This window comes from Hydra vulgaris, chromosome 12 (genome assembly GCF_038396675.1).
Source record: "Hydra vulgaris chromosome 12, alternate assembly HydraT2T_AEP".
Classification (NCBI taxonomy): Eukaryota; Metazoa; Cnidaria; class Hydrozoa; order Anthoathecata; family Hydridae; genus Hydra; species Hydra vulgaris.
The window spans coordinates 65,661,847-65,680,409 of record NC_088931.1 but is presented as its reverse complement, the minus strand read 5'-3'; the positions used below and the strand labels follow the sequence as shown (position 1 = coordinate 65,680,409).

At 27.8% G+C, this 18,563-nt stretch overlaps 3 protein-coding genes across 3 annotated transcripts in view; 1 reads left to right on the top strand and 2 right to left on the bottom strand.

Moving 5' to 3' along the window:
* The window catches only part of LOC100212535 (copper-transporting ATPase 1), a 78,578-nt gene extending 64,284 nt beyond the window's left edge, over positions 1-14,294 (top strand). The window contains exons 10-18 of the mRNA XM_065814161.1: positions 224-358; positions 533-721; positions 2,214-2,396; positions 2,572-2,746; positions 2,838-2,984; positions 9,484-9,626; positions 9,701-9,904; positions 10,007-10,227; positions 13,746-14,294. Of these exons, the coding sequence (XP_065670233.1) occupies positions 224-358; positions 533-721; positions 2,214-2,396; positions 2,572-2,746; positions 2,838-2,984; positions 9,484-9,626; positions 9,701-9,904; positions 10,007-10,227; positions 13,746-13,911 (1,563 nt within the window). The 3' untranslated portion in view covers positions 13,912-14,294. The remainder of the gene's footprint in view (positions 1-223; positions 359-532; positions 722-2,213; positions 2,397-2,571; positions 2,747-2,837; positions 2,985-9,483; positions 9,627-9,700; positions 9,905-10,006; positions 10,228-13,745) is intronic.
* Positions 14,295-16,793: 2,499 nt separating this feature from the next.
* On the bottom strand, positions 16,794-17,114 carry LOC136088282 (SCAN domain-containing protein 3-like). Its single transcript, XM_065811971.1, has one exon. The coding sequence runs from the start codon at positions 17,112-17,114 to the stop codon at positions 16,794-16,796; it is 321 nt and encodes a 106-aa protein (XP_065668043.1).
* Positions 17,115-18,014: 900 nt separating this feature from the next.
* On the bottom strand, positions 18,015-18,563 carry LOC136088281 (SCAN domain-containing protein 3-like). The gene has a single exon (XM_065811970.1). The coding sequence runs from the start codon at positions 18,561-18,563 to the stop codon at positions 18,015-18,017; it is 549 nt and encodes a 182-aa protein (XP_065668042.1).

Below are 18,563 nucleotides of genomic sequence, written 5' to 3'. Positions count from 1 at the left end.
TATATATATATATATATATATATATATATATATATATATATATAAATATGTGTGTGTGTATATATATATATATATATATATATATATATATATATATATATATATATATATATATATATATATTAGTTTTGAAGTGTTCTTTTCTATAGTTCTATTTTCTTAATTTTTTTAAATTATTTTTAATTATGAAAATAATTACATTTAACTTTTTTTTTCCATTTAGGCACCAATCCAACGATTTGCAGATCGGTTAGCTAGTGTGTTTGTACCAGGTATAATCTTGCTTTCAAGTTCAACTCTTATTGTTTGGCTAGTGATTGGTTTTAACCACCCTGAATGGATAAATACTCATAATATGGTAGGATTGGTATTTAGAAAATGATTATTAAAGCATATATATCAGAAAAATACAGATTGTTATTCTTTTCCATTATTTTTCATATGTTATGCTTTCATTATTATATTTTTCTTTATTTTTTAAATATATGAGGTAAATATCAAAAATGGTTTTAAGAATTCTTTTTTAATTTAGTATTCAATGCATGGGCATAATGAGATTGTAATACAATTTGCATTTCGAACTGCAATCTCTGTTTTATGTATTGCATGCCCATGTGCGTTAGGTCTTGCAACTCCTACTGCAGTTATGGTTGGAACAGGAGTTGGTGCATCAAATGGTATTCTTATTAAAGGTGGAGAACCACTTGAGTTAGCTCATAAGGTATTGCTATCATTAATTTAGATAAATTGATTATGATTTTATATGAATGAATGATTTATGAAAGATATGAGTATTTAAATTAACATTTTGTTTGGTTTTTCATAACAAAAGGTTTATTTACATACTCTTCTCAAAAAAAGCCATCTTTGTAAATATTTAAGTTAATTGGTACATTAACTGTTATATTTTTGAACAAAATAGTAATATATCAACTGTTGCATTTTATTTGGATAACTATAATTTAACCAATTGACTTTTAAATTCAATGATTTTCTTTTAGTCTGGTTAAGTTATATGAGTTTATGTTTTAAGAAAATTTGAATTTAAAGCTCATAATCTGTTGTTTTTTGATTAATTGCTGTGTTTTTTTTTAACATAAAATGTTTTGTGTCATGTATGTATAGCGTTATGTTCAGTAACTGGATTACTGAACTGATAAAAACAACTGGTTAGAAAAAAAAAATTATGTTCCCCGCTTTTTCCCTAGATATCTTGCAATTTTAGATACCATTTTTTTAGCAACTGTACCTGTAGTACAGTTGTTAAAAAAATGATAGTTGTTTTACTATCAGTATTTATTTATGGAACAGTAAACTGTGGTCATTTGGAGAGCATGTTTTTCCCCAGGTTTAAGTTAAATGCTAAATTTTTATTTTAAAATTAAATAGTTTATCTGTCAAAGGATTTTTTTTTTTTTTTGTTGCGTCAGGTTTTCTGTATTAAATCTCAAATTTACTAAAACGCAAATAATAAACTCACCTCAATTAACTAAAGGATCTAATCGATGATCTACTGAATCAACTTGATCCTAATAATTTTTTGGTATAGGCTCACAAAAAAATTTATTTCATTCTCTTCCTGAACTTGACAGGTGAATTTAAAGTATTTCATTGACATATTTGTAAAGGTATTTCTTACTTATTAAACAAGACACTTGTATGATGTGCAATTGCATTGTAAAAAAAAAAGTCATGTAGGGTGTTATTCCTTATTTTTTTGCATCCCTCACTTAAATCTCAAAAAAAAGAAATTTATGTTTTTTTGATCATATTTTTTGTCTTTGAAATACCTACCAGTTATCTACAAACACCTAGCAGTTATCTACAAAGTAAATCTTTTAGTACTAGTTATCCTATATTTTTTTATAAACAATTCCTTTTAAGATTATGCTCCCACTGCAATTAAGTTCTTTTCTCAATTATTGGTTCTAATACCTCCCTTGTAACAGATAGGTTCTGATACCTCCCTTGTTACAGATAGTTACCTCCCTCGTTACAGATAGATACTTCCCTTGTTACAGATGGATACCTCCTTTTAACAGATAGAAACAAAATAAGATTCTCAAATCTTGTCAAAAAATAATTTAAAACCTTTTTAGTTAAATATAATATAAAAATATATAAATACACATTTAAATGTTATAAGTTTGAAGTAAAAGATATTTATATACTTATAAATAGTCCATAATGGTAATAGTAAATTAAACATTTAGGTTGATACAATCGTTTTTGATAAGACGGGTACATTAACATATGGCCGTCCTCAAGTTGTTGCAACAAAAATATTTGTTGATAATATTTTTTTGCCATGGAAAGTGTTTTTAGCTATTGCAGGTGCTGCAGAGTCAAACAGTGAACACCCTCTTGGTGTTGCCCTCAAGCAGTATGCCCAAGAAGTAAAGCTTAAATTTGTTTTTGATTCATTTATTATTTAAATTTTTATTTTAAAATAAAAATATATATATATATATATATTTTTAAGTTTTAAGAAAAATAAGATTTTCTTTTTAATTGTGTCAAATAAAAAATCCTAATTTTGAATTTTTTTAAATAAAATCAACATTTTGTTAGATTCTAAATGTTGAAAGACTTGGGGAGGTAAACAACTTCAATTCTTTTACTGGTCAAGGAGTGAAATGCACAGTTAAAAATGTAGTTAGTTCAACTGTTGAAGAAAATGCACCATTAACTGTTCAAATTGATGGCATTCCAATTGATACAATTACAAATGCTAACACTCAGTCAGGTTTTGAAAATATTCTATGTGTCTTGTGTTTTGCTTTAGTCTTTTTCTAATATTCTTAAAGCAATACTCAATGTAGAATTTTATTTTACAGAAAGCATTTTAAAAAGCAGTTATGAAGTAATGATTGGTACAAGAAAATTTCTTCAAGAAAATTCTATTCTATGGAATGATCAGGTGGAATTGGTAATGAAAGCACATGAAGAAAAAGGAAGAACTGTGGTCCTCGTAGCTATAAACAGTAAGTTTAGTTAAAGTTACAACAAGTGTATGAAGGAGTGGATAAATTTTTATTTTGTAATAAAAGTTTTTTTTATTTTTTTTCTATGATTTTTTGTTAAGTTCAATAATTGGATTTATCTTTGAAATTTTTATAAAGACATTTGTGGAAACCAAAAATCATTTTTGTTGTTGTTGTTGAAAACTAAATTGTCCCAGATATATAGCAGTAGTGAAAGTTGTGATTCGTAAGCAAAAATTAATGATCTTTGTCATTTTGCAAAAAGTACTAATTTTGATCCCCTTATGTCATCAGTAATACCATACTAAACATTTTTTCCGCGATCCCCCTTGTGTCACCAGTCAGTGGTGTACACTGGATTTTTAGATGTTTGAGTTTTGACACTAACAGGCATTGTGCAAACTCCAAACTTTTGTATGTTTATGCTTATATCAAAAAAAAAATTTTGCAAAGAATTAAGGTGATTGGAGATTGGGAACAAAAAAACTCTAATTGTTGGGCCCACCCAGCCCTTAACGTGGGAGCAATGAGTTTATAAAATATTTTCTTTACTATTTTTATCTGAATTTATATTCATCAACAAATTTCAAACTTAATGCAATAATCTCAAAAACTATGACCATATAAAGTTTTAACCCCCCTCAATTTGAGGGGGCTTTAGACATTGAAGGGTCATAAAAACTGAACACTAAGAGATTATTGCATGAAACTTGAAATTTGTTGATGAATATGAATTTAGATAAAAATAGTAAAGAAAATATTTTATAAACTCGTTCCTCCCACGTTAAGTTTTGGGTGGGCCCAAAAATAGGGGTTTTTTGTTCTCAAGCTCCAATCATCCCAAGTCTTTGCAAAACATTCTTATTTGATATAAGCATGAACATACAAAAATTTGGAATTTGCACAATGCCTGTAAGTGTCAAAATTCAAACGTCTAAAAATCCAGTGTATACCACTGCCAGTAATACCGCGCTAAACTTTTTTTAAGATAAAGTTATAAAAAAAACTTGACTAAATAAAAAGCTATTAAAATGACCAATCAATTCATTTTTTCGAATTCATTCAAATAATCCATAAAAAGTGTGAGCATAATGAATTTAGCTTTTACAGGGTGTCTGCCAGATATGGGAAATCAGGGAAAAGTCAGGGAATTTAGATGTCTTCAAAAAAGTCAGGGAAATTAGGTCAAGTTTTAGAAAAATTAGGATTTTTATTACTTATCTTATTTTAGAAGCTCTTTAATTATGAGTTTTTTGTTTTTTTAACACTCAATTTAACTCTAAGAAAAGCAGTTATTTTTGTTGAGCTTGAGTAGCTAACTTTTAGTAACTAACTAGTACTAACTAACTAGTAGCTAACTATATGATGTTATTAATCAGTTTTTATTTTCTTTAAACTAGAACAAGTTTAAGTAAATTAAATAATGAACTCAACATAATTTAATGATCAGTGGTTACAAATACCAGAATATAAAGCTTGGTCAATGTGTGGGGATAGAAATACCTAAGCAAAATATAGAGTTTGTCCACATCCAAGAAATATAATTGAACTGTCTAATAAGAAAGCATTGTGAATATTTGTCTCCACTTAAAAATGACACATATACCATTTACTAATGTGTCAAAAAATATATATGTTATAACAACCGCTTTATCAGAAAACACAGTTCAAGTTTCCACTCTTCATTCGTATGTTGTGTCAGATTCAGTTATTGATGCATAGATCAGATGGACACTTAAAAATGTTTCATCATTTTTTTGTTCAAGTGATGGAATTTCGATTTTTTTTAAATCAATGTTTCCTGACAGTGCTATAGCTGAAAAGTTCTCTTTTCAAAAAGACAAGTGTTCATATTATATAAATTTTGGAATAGCTCCTCATTTTCAATCAGATCTTATTAGAGATACAGATAAGTCAGACTTTTATGCTGTTTCTTTCGATGAAAGTCTTAACTCAGTTGTGCAAATAGAGCAGATGGATTTTGTTATTAATTATTGGGATGGTGTTTCAAACCATGTTTGTACTCATTACCTGACTCAGACTTTATTGGATATAGTCGAAGTAGAGATCTTCTGCATAATTTTTTAATTGGGTTTGAAATCTTTGAATAAAATTAAACTTATTCAAACTTATTTGGGCCTTCTACACTGAGTTACAAAACTATCGTGTCGAAAATGACATTAACAAATTCCAACTGGATCTTGTGGTCTTCATTCAATTCGTCTATCATTCAAAACTGGGGAAAACAAACAGACTGGGGTATTAAAAAGATTTTAAAAGCTCTTTATAAACTTCTCCATAATTCTCCTTCAACACAGGGAAGACTTTACTGTTGTGACTGAAAGTAATCAATTTCCTCTCTATCTTATTATCTCTCTATTTTTGTGGTACTCGATGAGTTGATGATGAAAAGGTGGCTTTCAGAGCTGTTAATATTTGGGAGAGCATTTGTAAAAAGTGTAGGTTTTGAAAATCTCTACCAAAGAGTAAGCAGCCTTTAGGCATGAGCTACCAAATTGTTTTATCTGCTACCAAGGACCCTCTTTTATTTTAATTTTAGCAAAATTTTATTTCTTTGCTCATATAGCTCATATTATGCAATCCTTTTTATCGGGTGATGCGGAAGTTATCGGACAAATCCTAATTTCATTATTTCAGCATAATAATTAGTTTTTGTGGTTTTATGCGTATGCATAAACATTCTATAAAATATAAACTTTATTATTTGAAACACAATTATTTAAAATGAGGTTAAATGCAGCTGAACGAGAATCTTTTCGAAAGCAACTAAAAATGTTTTTTGTAAATAAACCTAATATAAAAAAAAAAAAAATCGTAAATCATTTTGAAAAGAAAGGATTTGCTCGAAGTACAATATATGATAACCTAAAAAGACTTGAAACTGTTCAATCGTTTTCTTATAGAAAGCACCCTGGTCGTCAAATTAACGAGACTTGTCAACAATGGAAAAAAAATCACATTTAAATAAAATATACGGTAGTATAATAAATATATAGTATAATATATATAGTATAAATAAATATAAAAGTAATGGAATAATAATTAAAAAAAAGCAAAAAAAAAAATTATTGTTACCTTTTTGTGAGCGTTTTTAAGTTAAAAAAGTTCGTAATTAAAATTTTAAATGTTTTGACATTTTTAAAAAAAGTACCTATTTTTCAGTCAGAAAAATAGGTATTAAATTTAGTGTAAATCAATCGACAATTGGTCGTCAGTTAAAAAAAATGAATATTAAATATAGAAAACATGAAAAGACTCCAAAATACTCTATAGAACAACAAATAAAGGCAAAAAAAAGAAGCAGGAAACTAGTTAACCAACTCTATAACACAAAATCGCTTCTAGTCATCGATGACGAAAAATACTTTTGTTTTGCAGGGGACAACATGCCTGGAAATTCTAGATACTAAACAAACAACAAAAAGACATCCCCAGAAAGTGTTCGTTTTATAGGAAAAGAGAAATTTCCAAAAAAATTATTAATGTGGATAGCCATATCTGACCGTGGTATGTCCGAGCCATTGTTTCGCACTTCCAAGGCTGTAGCGATCAATTCATCAATCTATATTAATGAATGTTTAGAAAAACGACTTCTTCCATTTATTCACAAGTATCATGGAGACTTTTTATTTTGGCCAGATTTAGCTACTATTTATTTTGGCCAGATTTAGCAAGTTCTCATTATTCTAAAGATTCTCTAAATTGGATGGACCAATATGTCTATTACGTTGATAAAGAATCCAATCCCCCAAATGTGCCTCAAGCACGACCAATTAATAATTTTTTTGGGACATTTGGCACAGAAGGGTTATGAGGGAGATTAGCAAGCTTCAACAGAGCAAGTTTTGATTGATCGCATTAAACTAAAACTACAAGAAATTGATTTAAACTTTTTACAGTCGCATATGAAAGGCGTCAGAGCAAAATTGAGATCAATTGCAGATGGTGGTGTTTTTTCATATAAAAAATAATATATTTTTATTAAAAGATAAATGCTTTATTTAAAAAAATATAATAGTAGTTTTTTTTTTTATTTATAAATAAGTTATTGACGTTTTTATTTTGTCCGATAACTTCCGCATCACCCATTAACCATATATCAATATGCTAAACCTATGATGTTATTTTTATATTATGACTTTTATTGGCTATTAAAAGACATAATGTCAAAGTTCATTATAGCTGATATTATTCATTAGATCAATGTAAAACTGCAAATAGCCTTTGCAAATTTGATTTTACAAAAGAAAAAAAAACTATTTAAAAAAGCCAGGTATTGGATGTGGTGCCAGTACTGATAAAAAGAATAAAAAAACAAATGATGAAATCACTCCAAAAGATATTAATGCTTTCAAGTACAGTTGCATATGTTTTCTACAGTCGTTGACATGTAAGTTTGTGAAAAAATTGCCTATAAAAAATGCCATTGTGCGAAATGTAAAATGTTTTGATCCAGAAATAATGTGCAATGAAAAAATGGCTGAGGAAAAGATAAGTGATTTGCTTGATAACTTGATTCAATTCTATTAGGTTACCCCAAAAGGTGGGGATGAGGTAAATGCTAAATTCTAGAGATATTTAGAAAAGATTTTCTATAAAAACGGGAAACATTTCATGAATTTCAACAAAATAGATGATAGGTTGGATGAGTTCTTTTTTTCTAAAACTGGTGGTTGAGATGATTATCCGGCACTGTCCAAATTAATCAAAATTCTTTTTCATGGTCAAACAGCAGTTGAAAGAGGGTTTAACATTAACAAGAATATGTTACAACCTAATTTAATGAGTAAATCATTATTAAGCTAGAGAATTGTGAATGACTATATGAAAGCTCTTAAACCTGGAACCACGTTAAAACCTGGAATTTATAGTTATCTCGAAGGAACTGAGAGAATCTGTCAAAAAATCATGGAGTCAACAAAAGATTGAAATGGCTGCTTTAAAAGAAACTGAGTTTACAGTTTTTTTGCTTGAAAGCAAAAAAGTGACTTACTTGCTATTGACATAAAGGGCTAACAATCTAAAAAAGTTATTCTGGAAAAAGTAAAAAAAAAAAAAGACACTAAAAAGTGATTTAGAAGCAATTCTTTTGAAAGCTGAAAATGATGCTGAAAAAGCTCATACTCATGCTATTAAACCAAAATTCTTTAAGAGAGGAAAAAGAAGAAAGAAGAGATTAAAAAATTAGATGAAACTTTTCATCTTTTAAAAACATGTTGATTTTAGCTTTATATTTTACTTTTACATTACTTGTGTAATTCAGTTTATTTTGTTCTGAATGCTATTTATCAAAACAGTTTATAGAGTCAATAAAAGCATAGCATTTTTACATTTTACGTTGATTAAATTTTAAATGTACTTTAATGATAACATACTAACAATACTTTGATAAATGTAATAATGATGCTTTATTTTGAACTTTACATGATTTTTCCATGTATTATTTCCCAATTAAGTCTGGAAAAGCTCATAATAACTGAAAAAAAAATCAGGGTAAAGAGGTTGACAATCAGGGAAAAGAGATCCACGATCAGAGAAAGGTCAGGGAAATCCACCTTAAGATTTTGGCAGACACCTTGTTTTACATCTTGTTTTCAAATTACGCATTGCTTACCTTGATTTTAGTTAAGGGATTTTTCTTAGAGACATGTTACTAGGAGACATAATGTTGAAGATAGATAACATTATTATTTTTTGTTTTTATGGTAAAACCATGGTTACTTCGGAAAAAACTTTGGAGTTCTCATTTGAGAAATTCTATTATATTAAAAAAAAAAGATTTTTTTATCTTGTTAGATTTTACATCCAAGCCCAAAAACAGGAAATTTACTTGAGAAACTATATGCAAATGGTTAAATGTCTCTAATTAACACAAAATGTTTGTTAAGAAAAAATGTTCAGTTGTAGCCTTAAAACTCTTTGATTGTAGCTATGAAATTGTTGAATGTAGCCTTGAAACTCTTGATTGTAACCTTGAAACTCTTGATTGTAGTCTTAAATCCTTTTTTGGAAAATAAAGAAGTTTTATTTTATAAGAATAAAATGAACAAAACGAATAAAAGACCAAATAGGAAAGCTCATAAAGCTACTTGTGGCTTGTCAAAAATGTTAGATTATATTTTGGACAAGCATAATAAATAACATATAAATAACCACTACAACAAAATAAAACATATAAATAACTGTTACAACAAAGTAAAACTTTACAAGCATTACAACAAAGCAAACTTTTTTTAAAAAATTTTTTTGGCTTACTATTTTAAAAAAAAATTTTTGGCTTACTATTTAAAAAAAAATTTTTTGGCTTACTATTTTACATTAGTAGCTTTTATTTGTTTTATTTCTTTGAATAAATATGTTTTGAAACTGTTTTAAAAAAACACCAGTTATAAAAATTTTTACTTAATATTATTATTAAATGTTGCATATGATTAAATATTTTTTAAAAAGTTTTAAAGTTTTGTGTTGATTTTTTTAGATGTGCTAGCAGGTTTAGTTGCATTTGCTGATTCTGTAAAAGAAGAAGCGTCCAAGGCTGTTAAAACATTACATAAAATGGGAATAAATGTTATTTTACTAACCGGTGATAATATTCGCACTGCTACATCTGTTGCCCAACAGGTTATTGTTATATTTAAACAACAGAATTTTTTTTTAAGTCAATGTAGTATTAAACTTTGTTTGTTTTTATCTAGGTCAATATAGACAAAATTTATGCTGAGGTGCTTCCTTCTGATAAGGTCAATAAAATACGCTCTTTGCAACAAAATGGCTGTGTTGTTGCAATGGTTGGAGATGGAGTTAATGATTCTCCTGCTTTAGCACAAGCCAATATTGGAATAGCAATTGGAACAGGAACAGATATTGCTGTGGAAGCTGCTAACATTGTTTTGATAAAAGTGAGTTTTTTTATCAAGGAAATTTTATTACTAGTTTTCTGGCTGATGAATTGTTAAATATGTCAATATGTCAGCCATTATGTCTACATGTTGTTTTTTAAGGATGATTTAATGGATGTTGTGGCAGCAATTGATCTCTCTTGCAAAACTGTTCGCAGAATAAAGATAAATTTTATTTTCGCAATAATATACAATATTGTTGGTATACCCTTAGCTGCTGGAGTTTTTCAACATTTTAACATCATGTTACATCCATGGATGGCTTCTGCAGCAATGGCATTATCATCTGTATCAGTGGTTTGTTCTTCATTATTGCTTAGAATGTGAGTGTTTTTGTTTGTTCTTCATTATTGCTTAGGATTTGAGTGTTATAGTTATGTTTGTACAATATTTATACACTTATGTAATATGAAAACAGTTGTTTTGATTTTATAAATTAAGTTTGTAAAGTAATTAAACAGTTAGAAGTGGAAAAAACTTTGCTAACTAATATGCAAACAAAAGCAAGTTAGTGTTATGCAAAAAAAAAAAGCTGATAGTATAAAGCAAAGTTGTTGTGTTGAAGTTTTATCATATATTACTGAAAATAGATTTTTTAAACTTTGAGATAACTTGTTGGTTACTAATGGATAACTTGTTGATTACTAATAGCTTTAATCACCAAGTCCTATAGAATATCATATAAAAATTGCATAGGAGATTACTATCAGATGTTAAAATAGGGTTTTGCATGTGATAGTTCTATTAATATATCTTATAAGAATTCCTCTAGATTTAGAAAAATCCTGTTTCAAAATCTTATAGGAACTTTTATATTTTTAAAGAATCCTTTAATAAATCTTTATGGAATGGCCATTTGAAATTTGTATAGGATATCTGTGTATGTATGTATGTATATATATATATGTATAATATATATATATATATATATATACATATATATATATATATATATATATATATATATATATATATATATATATATATATATATATATATATATATATATATATACATATATATATATATATATATATATATATATATATATATATATATATATATATATATATATATATATATATATATCTGTGTGTGTGACTTATAAAATTTATAGTCTAATAGTACCTAGTACTGCAGTATTTTTTTCTTAGGGGATATCTTATAGCCCCCGGAATTAGGGTTGGCATTCAGCAATGTTTACCTAACTTCTGACCTAGAAGTGTTCAAGGTTGTCAAAGGATCACCGACCTAATTTCCATGGTATATGGTACAACCTTTGTATCAATTTTATTTGCCAACCTCTAAAAGATAAAGATTGGCAAATTGTTGCCGACCTCATTTTTCACAATTCCGAGGGCTGTATATAAAGTACTGGTCAAAATTATAGCACAAATATAAATTAAAAATTGAATGATAAAAATTTAACAGAGGGTTGAATGAAAAGTTATAATTTTTTTTTTTATCTGAAAAATAACATTTTATTTTTTACAAAAATGAATGAAAATTGAAAATATACATTTTCAATTTTCATTCATTTTTACACCAAGTGAGTGTCTTCTTTTTCTGAGCCTTATTCCGATAATAACGTCGTTTCTGTGTTTAGCTTTTCAACCCTTTTTCTAACGAACAACGACAAACTGTACTTGCACTAATGGTATTTTTTTTCGCCGCATTTAACTCCATAGCAATTTTTCTACTTGAATCAGTACGATTCAAATAGAAAACTTGCTATGGAGTTAAATAGTACGGTCTTCTGTAGAATTAGTGCATCTACGATTTTTACCAGGTAGATTTTTAATTTACGAATTAAAAATCTACCTGGTTGATTTTTAATTGGTAAATTCAATTTAATTTTATCAGCATTATTGTAGACAAATTTTCTGGAAGTTTTAGCACATTTAGCAATATCAGCAATATTAAATTGCTGTTGAAGTAAGTTTTTTACAAGTTGTCGTCGCTCAGAGCTCACTGCTTTGCAACCCATTGCATAAATTATGTTTTAATTTTAAAATTACTGAAAAAACATTGAAAAGTTATAAGATTTGCTATTTAAATAATTAACAATGACACTAGTAGATAAATAAAATATCAAGCACAACAATGCGTTAATGCATTTAATCATACACACTGTCAAAATTACGTATGAATGTGTTATAAATTTGACCAACATTTTTTGTATATGTCTGTAAAATTGATCATTTCTAAGATAAATAATGAACAAGATTTTTATTTTTATGTGCACATTTTAAATGACTTTCAAAAATACAGTACCTCCCAATAATATGATTAATGCATACAAAAATTTGACATGACAATCTTATTTTAAGAGGTTGTGCTATAATTTCGACCGGTACTTTTTATAGATAGATATAGATATGGATATAGATATAGATTTATATAAATTAGTAGAAAATCGCTTTAAATTACAAAAATTAAATTACAAAAAATCATATATGTCCTAAAATCGTGAATGTCTTAACTTAATATTTCATGTACATAATAAATGTTGGATATGAGCTAGTGGTGAGTTTCTATAGAAGGTCTTCTTATTGAGGGAGCAATGAATTTAGGCAAAACAGAGCTTGTACTCCATCTGCTTAACCGGCAACCAGAAGCTTTAATATTTTTAATATGCCCAACCATTGACTACAATGAAACTTATAAAAGTAATGAGACATTTGTCCAAACTATTTGTTTTTTATTTATAATAAACAAAAAATAAATCTTTATGATATGATCAGATACTCTAATATAATTTAAATTACAAGATATTTTATTAGTTTAGTAATGCATGAGTTATTTAAGTTGTTTCTCTTTGCAATAATGGAAACTTTTTACTTGTTAATTCACAAAAGCGGTTTAGACCTACAAAAGTGATTCACAAAAGCGGTTTCCTAACTGTTTTTTAAGTAGTTCAACAAACTTCTTGTGGTATTCTATGCTAAATCCAAATTTGTTGTGACATGCCCAATATACTTTGATCCTAAATTGTCAATGAGTGGTATGCGTTTTTTTTAATAAACAAATCTAATTGGTGCAAACAAAACGTATGGTTTTTTTTAGTAAAAAAGATGTCATTAAAATAGGAAATCTTTTCTTAAATTTAATTGACTTAAATTTTGCATCAAAACACACAATCATAATAAGTTACATCTTTGTATCAAATATTAGAACTGTTATTAACTCACACAATCAACAAATTTTGCACAGTATAAATACCACTAATGTTTTAAACTATAACTCTATTGATAAAGCTACAAATTTCCATTAGGAAATCAATAGCTAATTAAAAGTGTTGTTTATAAAGCTTTTTTTACATTATCTAACGCCAATCATACAGAAAAATCTTAAATTAAAGAAAAATCTTAATTAAGTTTAAGGTCAGGTATGCTAACTGCCTAAAAAAATTTTTTTTCAGTCAAGTATAAAAATTTCTAAAGATGTCTGAAAACTTTAGGAAACAGGTATTAAACCTATATTGTAATCCTTCCTCAAAAAGGTGTAATCTAATTTCTTTTTTCTTTTTTTTTTTTCAATCATTTTATGATTATATATTATTTATAAAATAAAAGAAAAGAATTTTTCTGCATGTTATTAGTTTATTCTTATGAGTCCGGTAAATCTAGTAGATTCCTATAATTTTTATAGGAACCTAGTATTAATCTATTAACAATTCTATAGTCTTGCTGCACATCTTGTATGATGAACAGGAATCCTATAATCCTATAGTATCCTATAAAACTTTTTGACTAAGAAATTTCCGAGAATTTTAAAATTATAATACGAGCAAAAAGATTATAATCTATTTTTAAATTATTATTTGTAATTTTTTCTTTAGATATAAAAAGCCTATCTACAACAAAGATGGATTTAAGAAAAAGAAAACTTTATTTAAAAGAAGTTCTCGAACGTTTATTTGTAATTTACCGTTTTCAAATTATGTTAAAAAAAGACGTAGAAGTTTGTCTGGAAGTCGTGATTTTTTACTAGGAGATATTAGTTAAATTTTTCTTTATCATTTTAATTCGTCTTAAGATTTTAAACATTAAATACATTAAAGCGATGTAAATATTGTGAATTGACCTCGTTTTTACCTGGATTTGTTTTGGTGAATTGGTCGTGTTGCATTGTAAATATGATGAACTGACCAAGATCCAACGTAACCATGCTAAAACCTTTTTCACTTTTTTATATTGAATACATAAATTTAATTAAAATTTAATTACAGAATTTGAATCTTTATATATAACTTTGTAATAATAATAAAAATTAATATAAAACCATGTAATATTATCTTAACATATTTTTGAATTATGATTTTAAACTTTGAGTATTTGTACACATTTTTTATGATATAAGAATCTTAAATTATAATTCTGCATAAAAATTAGTTCTATATGCTTCTTTGATTACATTTTCTATAGACTTTTGCGGGCTTCGCTTTTTGCGTAAATAAATCTCGTCTGTAGTGTGAACGGTGATCCGGATCCGAAAACCTTCCTTTCTCTTACACTGGTAGGTTAGCATAGTTTACGGAAACTATACATTCCTTTTTTCTTTTTTTTTATCAACGTTTAACATTTCACAGCATGTGTAAAATTAGCGTTGCGCATACACTAAAGCATAAGATCTTTAAATTCGGAACGATGAATTTCGTTTTAAAACTTGTCACTAACACAATCAAAAAAATTTTTTTTACGTAATTACATCAAGTAATGATAGCGTTAATTAAAAACATCTACAAAGAGTCAAAATATTTCTCTTAATTAAAATGTCATTGAAACAGAAAAACGAAAAAAAAATTCTGCACAACTATCTACAAAATCCTTCTGCATTGTTACTTTCAGATGCTAAAGCATCTGAATCTAGCAAAACTACTGTTAATATGGTCATAAAACGATATAAGAGCTCTTTGTCTATCGAACGAGCAAAAGGATCTGGAAGAAAGAGTGGCTTTAAGAATAAGAAAGCACCAATTAGTAAATAAAAAATGGATTTTTTATTTTTGCTTCAACTGCTTAAATCTGCCATAATAATAGAAAATTTTTTATCAAAAACTTCCAGCCCAGTAAAAACGTTCTGAAACCTTGTAGTGCTTGTTCTTCTAAGGTGATAAGTAAGATGTTCACTATGACAAAAACAAATAACTTACTTTCTCTGCTCTTTGCTAAAAAATAATCTCAACCCATAAACCCTTCTTTATTATATTTTTTAATTGATTATCTTCCATTCTAAACCTTGAAAATATATATTCTCTTTTCATTGGGAGTACAACTAATGGGATAGACTGCTTTAGTTAAGTAAATATTAACATATTAATATAAAATATTAATATATTATTAAAAATATTTTATATTATTAAAATATATTAATATATTATTAAAATATTAATATTAACATATTAAAATATTAATTAACATCGAGAAAGTCTTGTTTTTCTTTTTCATCATTCACTTAATCCATTTTATTTAAGAAACTAAAGTAAGTTTTTTTAAAAATTGCATCTACCAAACTAGTTGACTTTGTCAACCAAATTATATATTTTGACAAAAAAAACCTAATAATGTAGGTCATTTACAAAAAGTTAAAGTAAATACCAGCTAATAATATTAATAGTAATAGTAATATATTTAAATAAGTCCTCGTAGATAAAATGACAAATAATTAAAAACCAAATTATACAAAAATATATTGTGAAATATAAACTTTATGGTTTGTGAAAAAACTTGTGAATAAACTTTATGGTTTGTGAAATATAAACTTTAAATATAAAGTTTACATCTATGACAAATAGTATCTAAAAAGCCAATATTTGCAGCTGCTAAAGCACGAATTAATAAACGTGCTGCTCATCTTCAGTAAAAGATGTACTGTTTGCAGCTGGAGAAAAAAAATACTTCTCAATTCTATTCTTAAATGCGTTAACTGACGGAACCTTTTTGCATGCTGACGGCAAGTTATTCCAATCATTGACAATACGATTTGTAAAAAAATTGTGACGAGCATTATTTTATGTGAATTCACGCATTAGGACGTTGGAAGATGATCTGCGAATTGGTGGATTATGCCAATTGATACTCTCAAAACTGTTTTCCAGCTTAAACTGTTGGATTAGGTCGCCACGTCCTGCGAGTTTCCAAAGTAATAAAATTGAGCCGACATGCAGTTGGGATGTAAATGCCTTCACGAGCCAATTGCTTGCATTTGTTAGTAGCTTTGTTTGTCGACACTCTTGTGCAATTTTGCTTTTATGATGTTTTCTGCTTGGTGTAGGAGTAGTCTCATCTTCTTTTTCATCGTTTTCATATTCAATGTCGTCAGCCTTGAGTCAGAATCACTAAAACCAGGATAGTAAGATGATGAGTTGGATGACCTATTAGAAAGTTTTTGTCTTTTTGAGGGATGGATTGTTTCTTTACTGGCCGCTTGGCCTGTAGAGTATCCCACTGTTCTTTTGCTTTCCACTTGGAGATGGTACAATCGCTTGTCCTCTGAAGATAACCATGTTCCATCCACTTTAGTAATATCAAAATTTCATCAAGGGTTTTGTAGCTTCCCCGCTCAACAAATTCATCATAACATTTCAGTAAAAACATTTCAGTTGGTGGGGCATGGCACTAAATAGGTTGGGAAACAGTGTTTCCCAACCTTTTTAGTTCCATGCCCCACCAAAGTTTATAAAAACTTAAAACGTCCACCCATGTTACATATGAATAATTTTTAATATTATAAATTTTTCATAAGTAGCATAAATGATATACTGCAGGAAGAAATCACGAAAAGTTATTTATTAAACAGAAAAACTGAAGTAAACAAAATATACTAAACAATATATAAGTAAATAAAATAAAATACATCAGATATTCAAGTCTAAAATAAATGAAATTTAGTGAGATCCTTGTGCTTGATGTTGGTTACAAAGAAATTTTACATTGGGTTCCAATTTTGTTAGCTTCATTATTAGATCTCCCTGTTGTGTTATATCCAAACGATTTCTTTTAAGTAATAAATCAGTTATGGCACTAAATCTGCATTCAGCTAAATATGAAGAAGGAAACGGTAATAATAGTTTTCTTGCACATTCTGTTATGCTTGGATATTTAATTTTGGTCTTTTCAAAAAACCTTGCCATCGATCCTTTTATATTAAATAAAGTTTTAACTGACTTACCATTCTGCATTTCTGCTAATTCTTCTTGGTACTGCATATTTGAAATATGAGATAAATTAACTAACATTGGCTGCATCAACCAAGTTGGAAAATCAATTTCTTTCAAATTGGAAAATCTTCCTTTTCAATCAGTTGATAAGTTTTTTAGATGCTCGATAATATTAAGTATAGCGGTATCAGTTACTTTACATTTTTGAAGCCAATAAAACTTTTCAAATTGTTTTTGGTAAACGTCTTTTTCAAATAGTTCAATAGACGTAATAAAACCAAATATCTTCGCTTTTGCATCGACAAGAGTTTTATTTGTTCCTTGAAGTTCTTTATTCAATATATTTAGTTTTTCAAAAATATCGGTTAAATAACTCAAATATGAATTAGAATCGATCGTTAACAGTTATTGCATTTCAGTTTTGTCGCTTAAAAAATCACTAAGAGTATCAAACAGTTCCATAAATCTTTTTAAAAAGTTCCCTTTCGAAAGCCATCTTACCACAGTGTGAAGTAAAAGCCTCACATGGGCTTCGTTTTTATCTTCACAAAATAATTTAAAAATGCGCTCTTGTTTTGCACTTGCTTTAATAGAATTAATGCATTTTACAACCAAGTTCATTATTTTATTTAGAACAGGAGAAAGATTTTTAATTACCAAGTTTTCCCTGTGAATAACACAGTGCATAAGAAGCATATTTGGATTTTCATCTTTCATCAGTTTTAAGCAACCATTTTTTTTTTGCCCATCATATTAAAAACACAATCAACAGCACAAGACGTTATATTTTTCATCGGTATTTTATTCGTATCTAAGTAACTTTTAAAAGTATTATATATACCTTTAGCGGTAGTGCTGCTTTTTAATGATTTGCAAAATAACATTTATTTAGCAAAATCATTATTATCAATGTATCTGACATTTTTAAGTAATACTGCTTCGCTGTCTTCAATGTTGACTCGTCCATTTGCATCGAAAAAGTCTTGCTTTTAATTTTTCGATAAGTTGTATTTCAACATCTTTACTCATTTCGTCGATTCTTCTGCTGACAGTATTGTTACTTAGTGGCATGGTTTTCACGTCTTGGTCATCTTTTCCAAAAACAGTTTTGACAAATGTTAATATTGAAGGCTTGATTAACTGCTCTCCTATTGTATGATATTTCCCAGATTTAGCAATGAGTAATGAAATTTGATAGCTAGCCTCAAGAGTGCGATTAATATTAACATTATGAGCAGTAAAGAGAGACTTTAAAGTTGCTCTTTTTTCATCATTTTTCTTTACAATTTGAAAATAATTCAAACTTGAATTAATTTGATCTTTATGTTTTGCCTTCAAATGTGCTTCAAGACGACCTGGTTTTATTGATTCATTGCTCAAGCATTGTTGGCATAATAGACAAAAAGGTAACCGTGCATCATGGATAGCAGGTATGAAACCAAATTTTAAATACTCTTCCGAGTACTGCCGAATTTTTTTCTTGCTAGCGCTACTCAT

Excerpts from the sequence above, each read along its gene's own strand:
- LOC136088282 (XM_065811971.1), bottom strand. The coding sequence starts at position 17,114 with ATGCAGTACCAAGAAGAATTAGCAGAAATGCAGAATGGTAAGTCAGTT.
- LOC136088281 (XM_065811970.1), bottom strand. The coding sequence starts at position 18,563 with ATGAGTAGCGCTAGCAAGAAAAAAATTCGGCAGTACTCGGAAGAGTAT.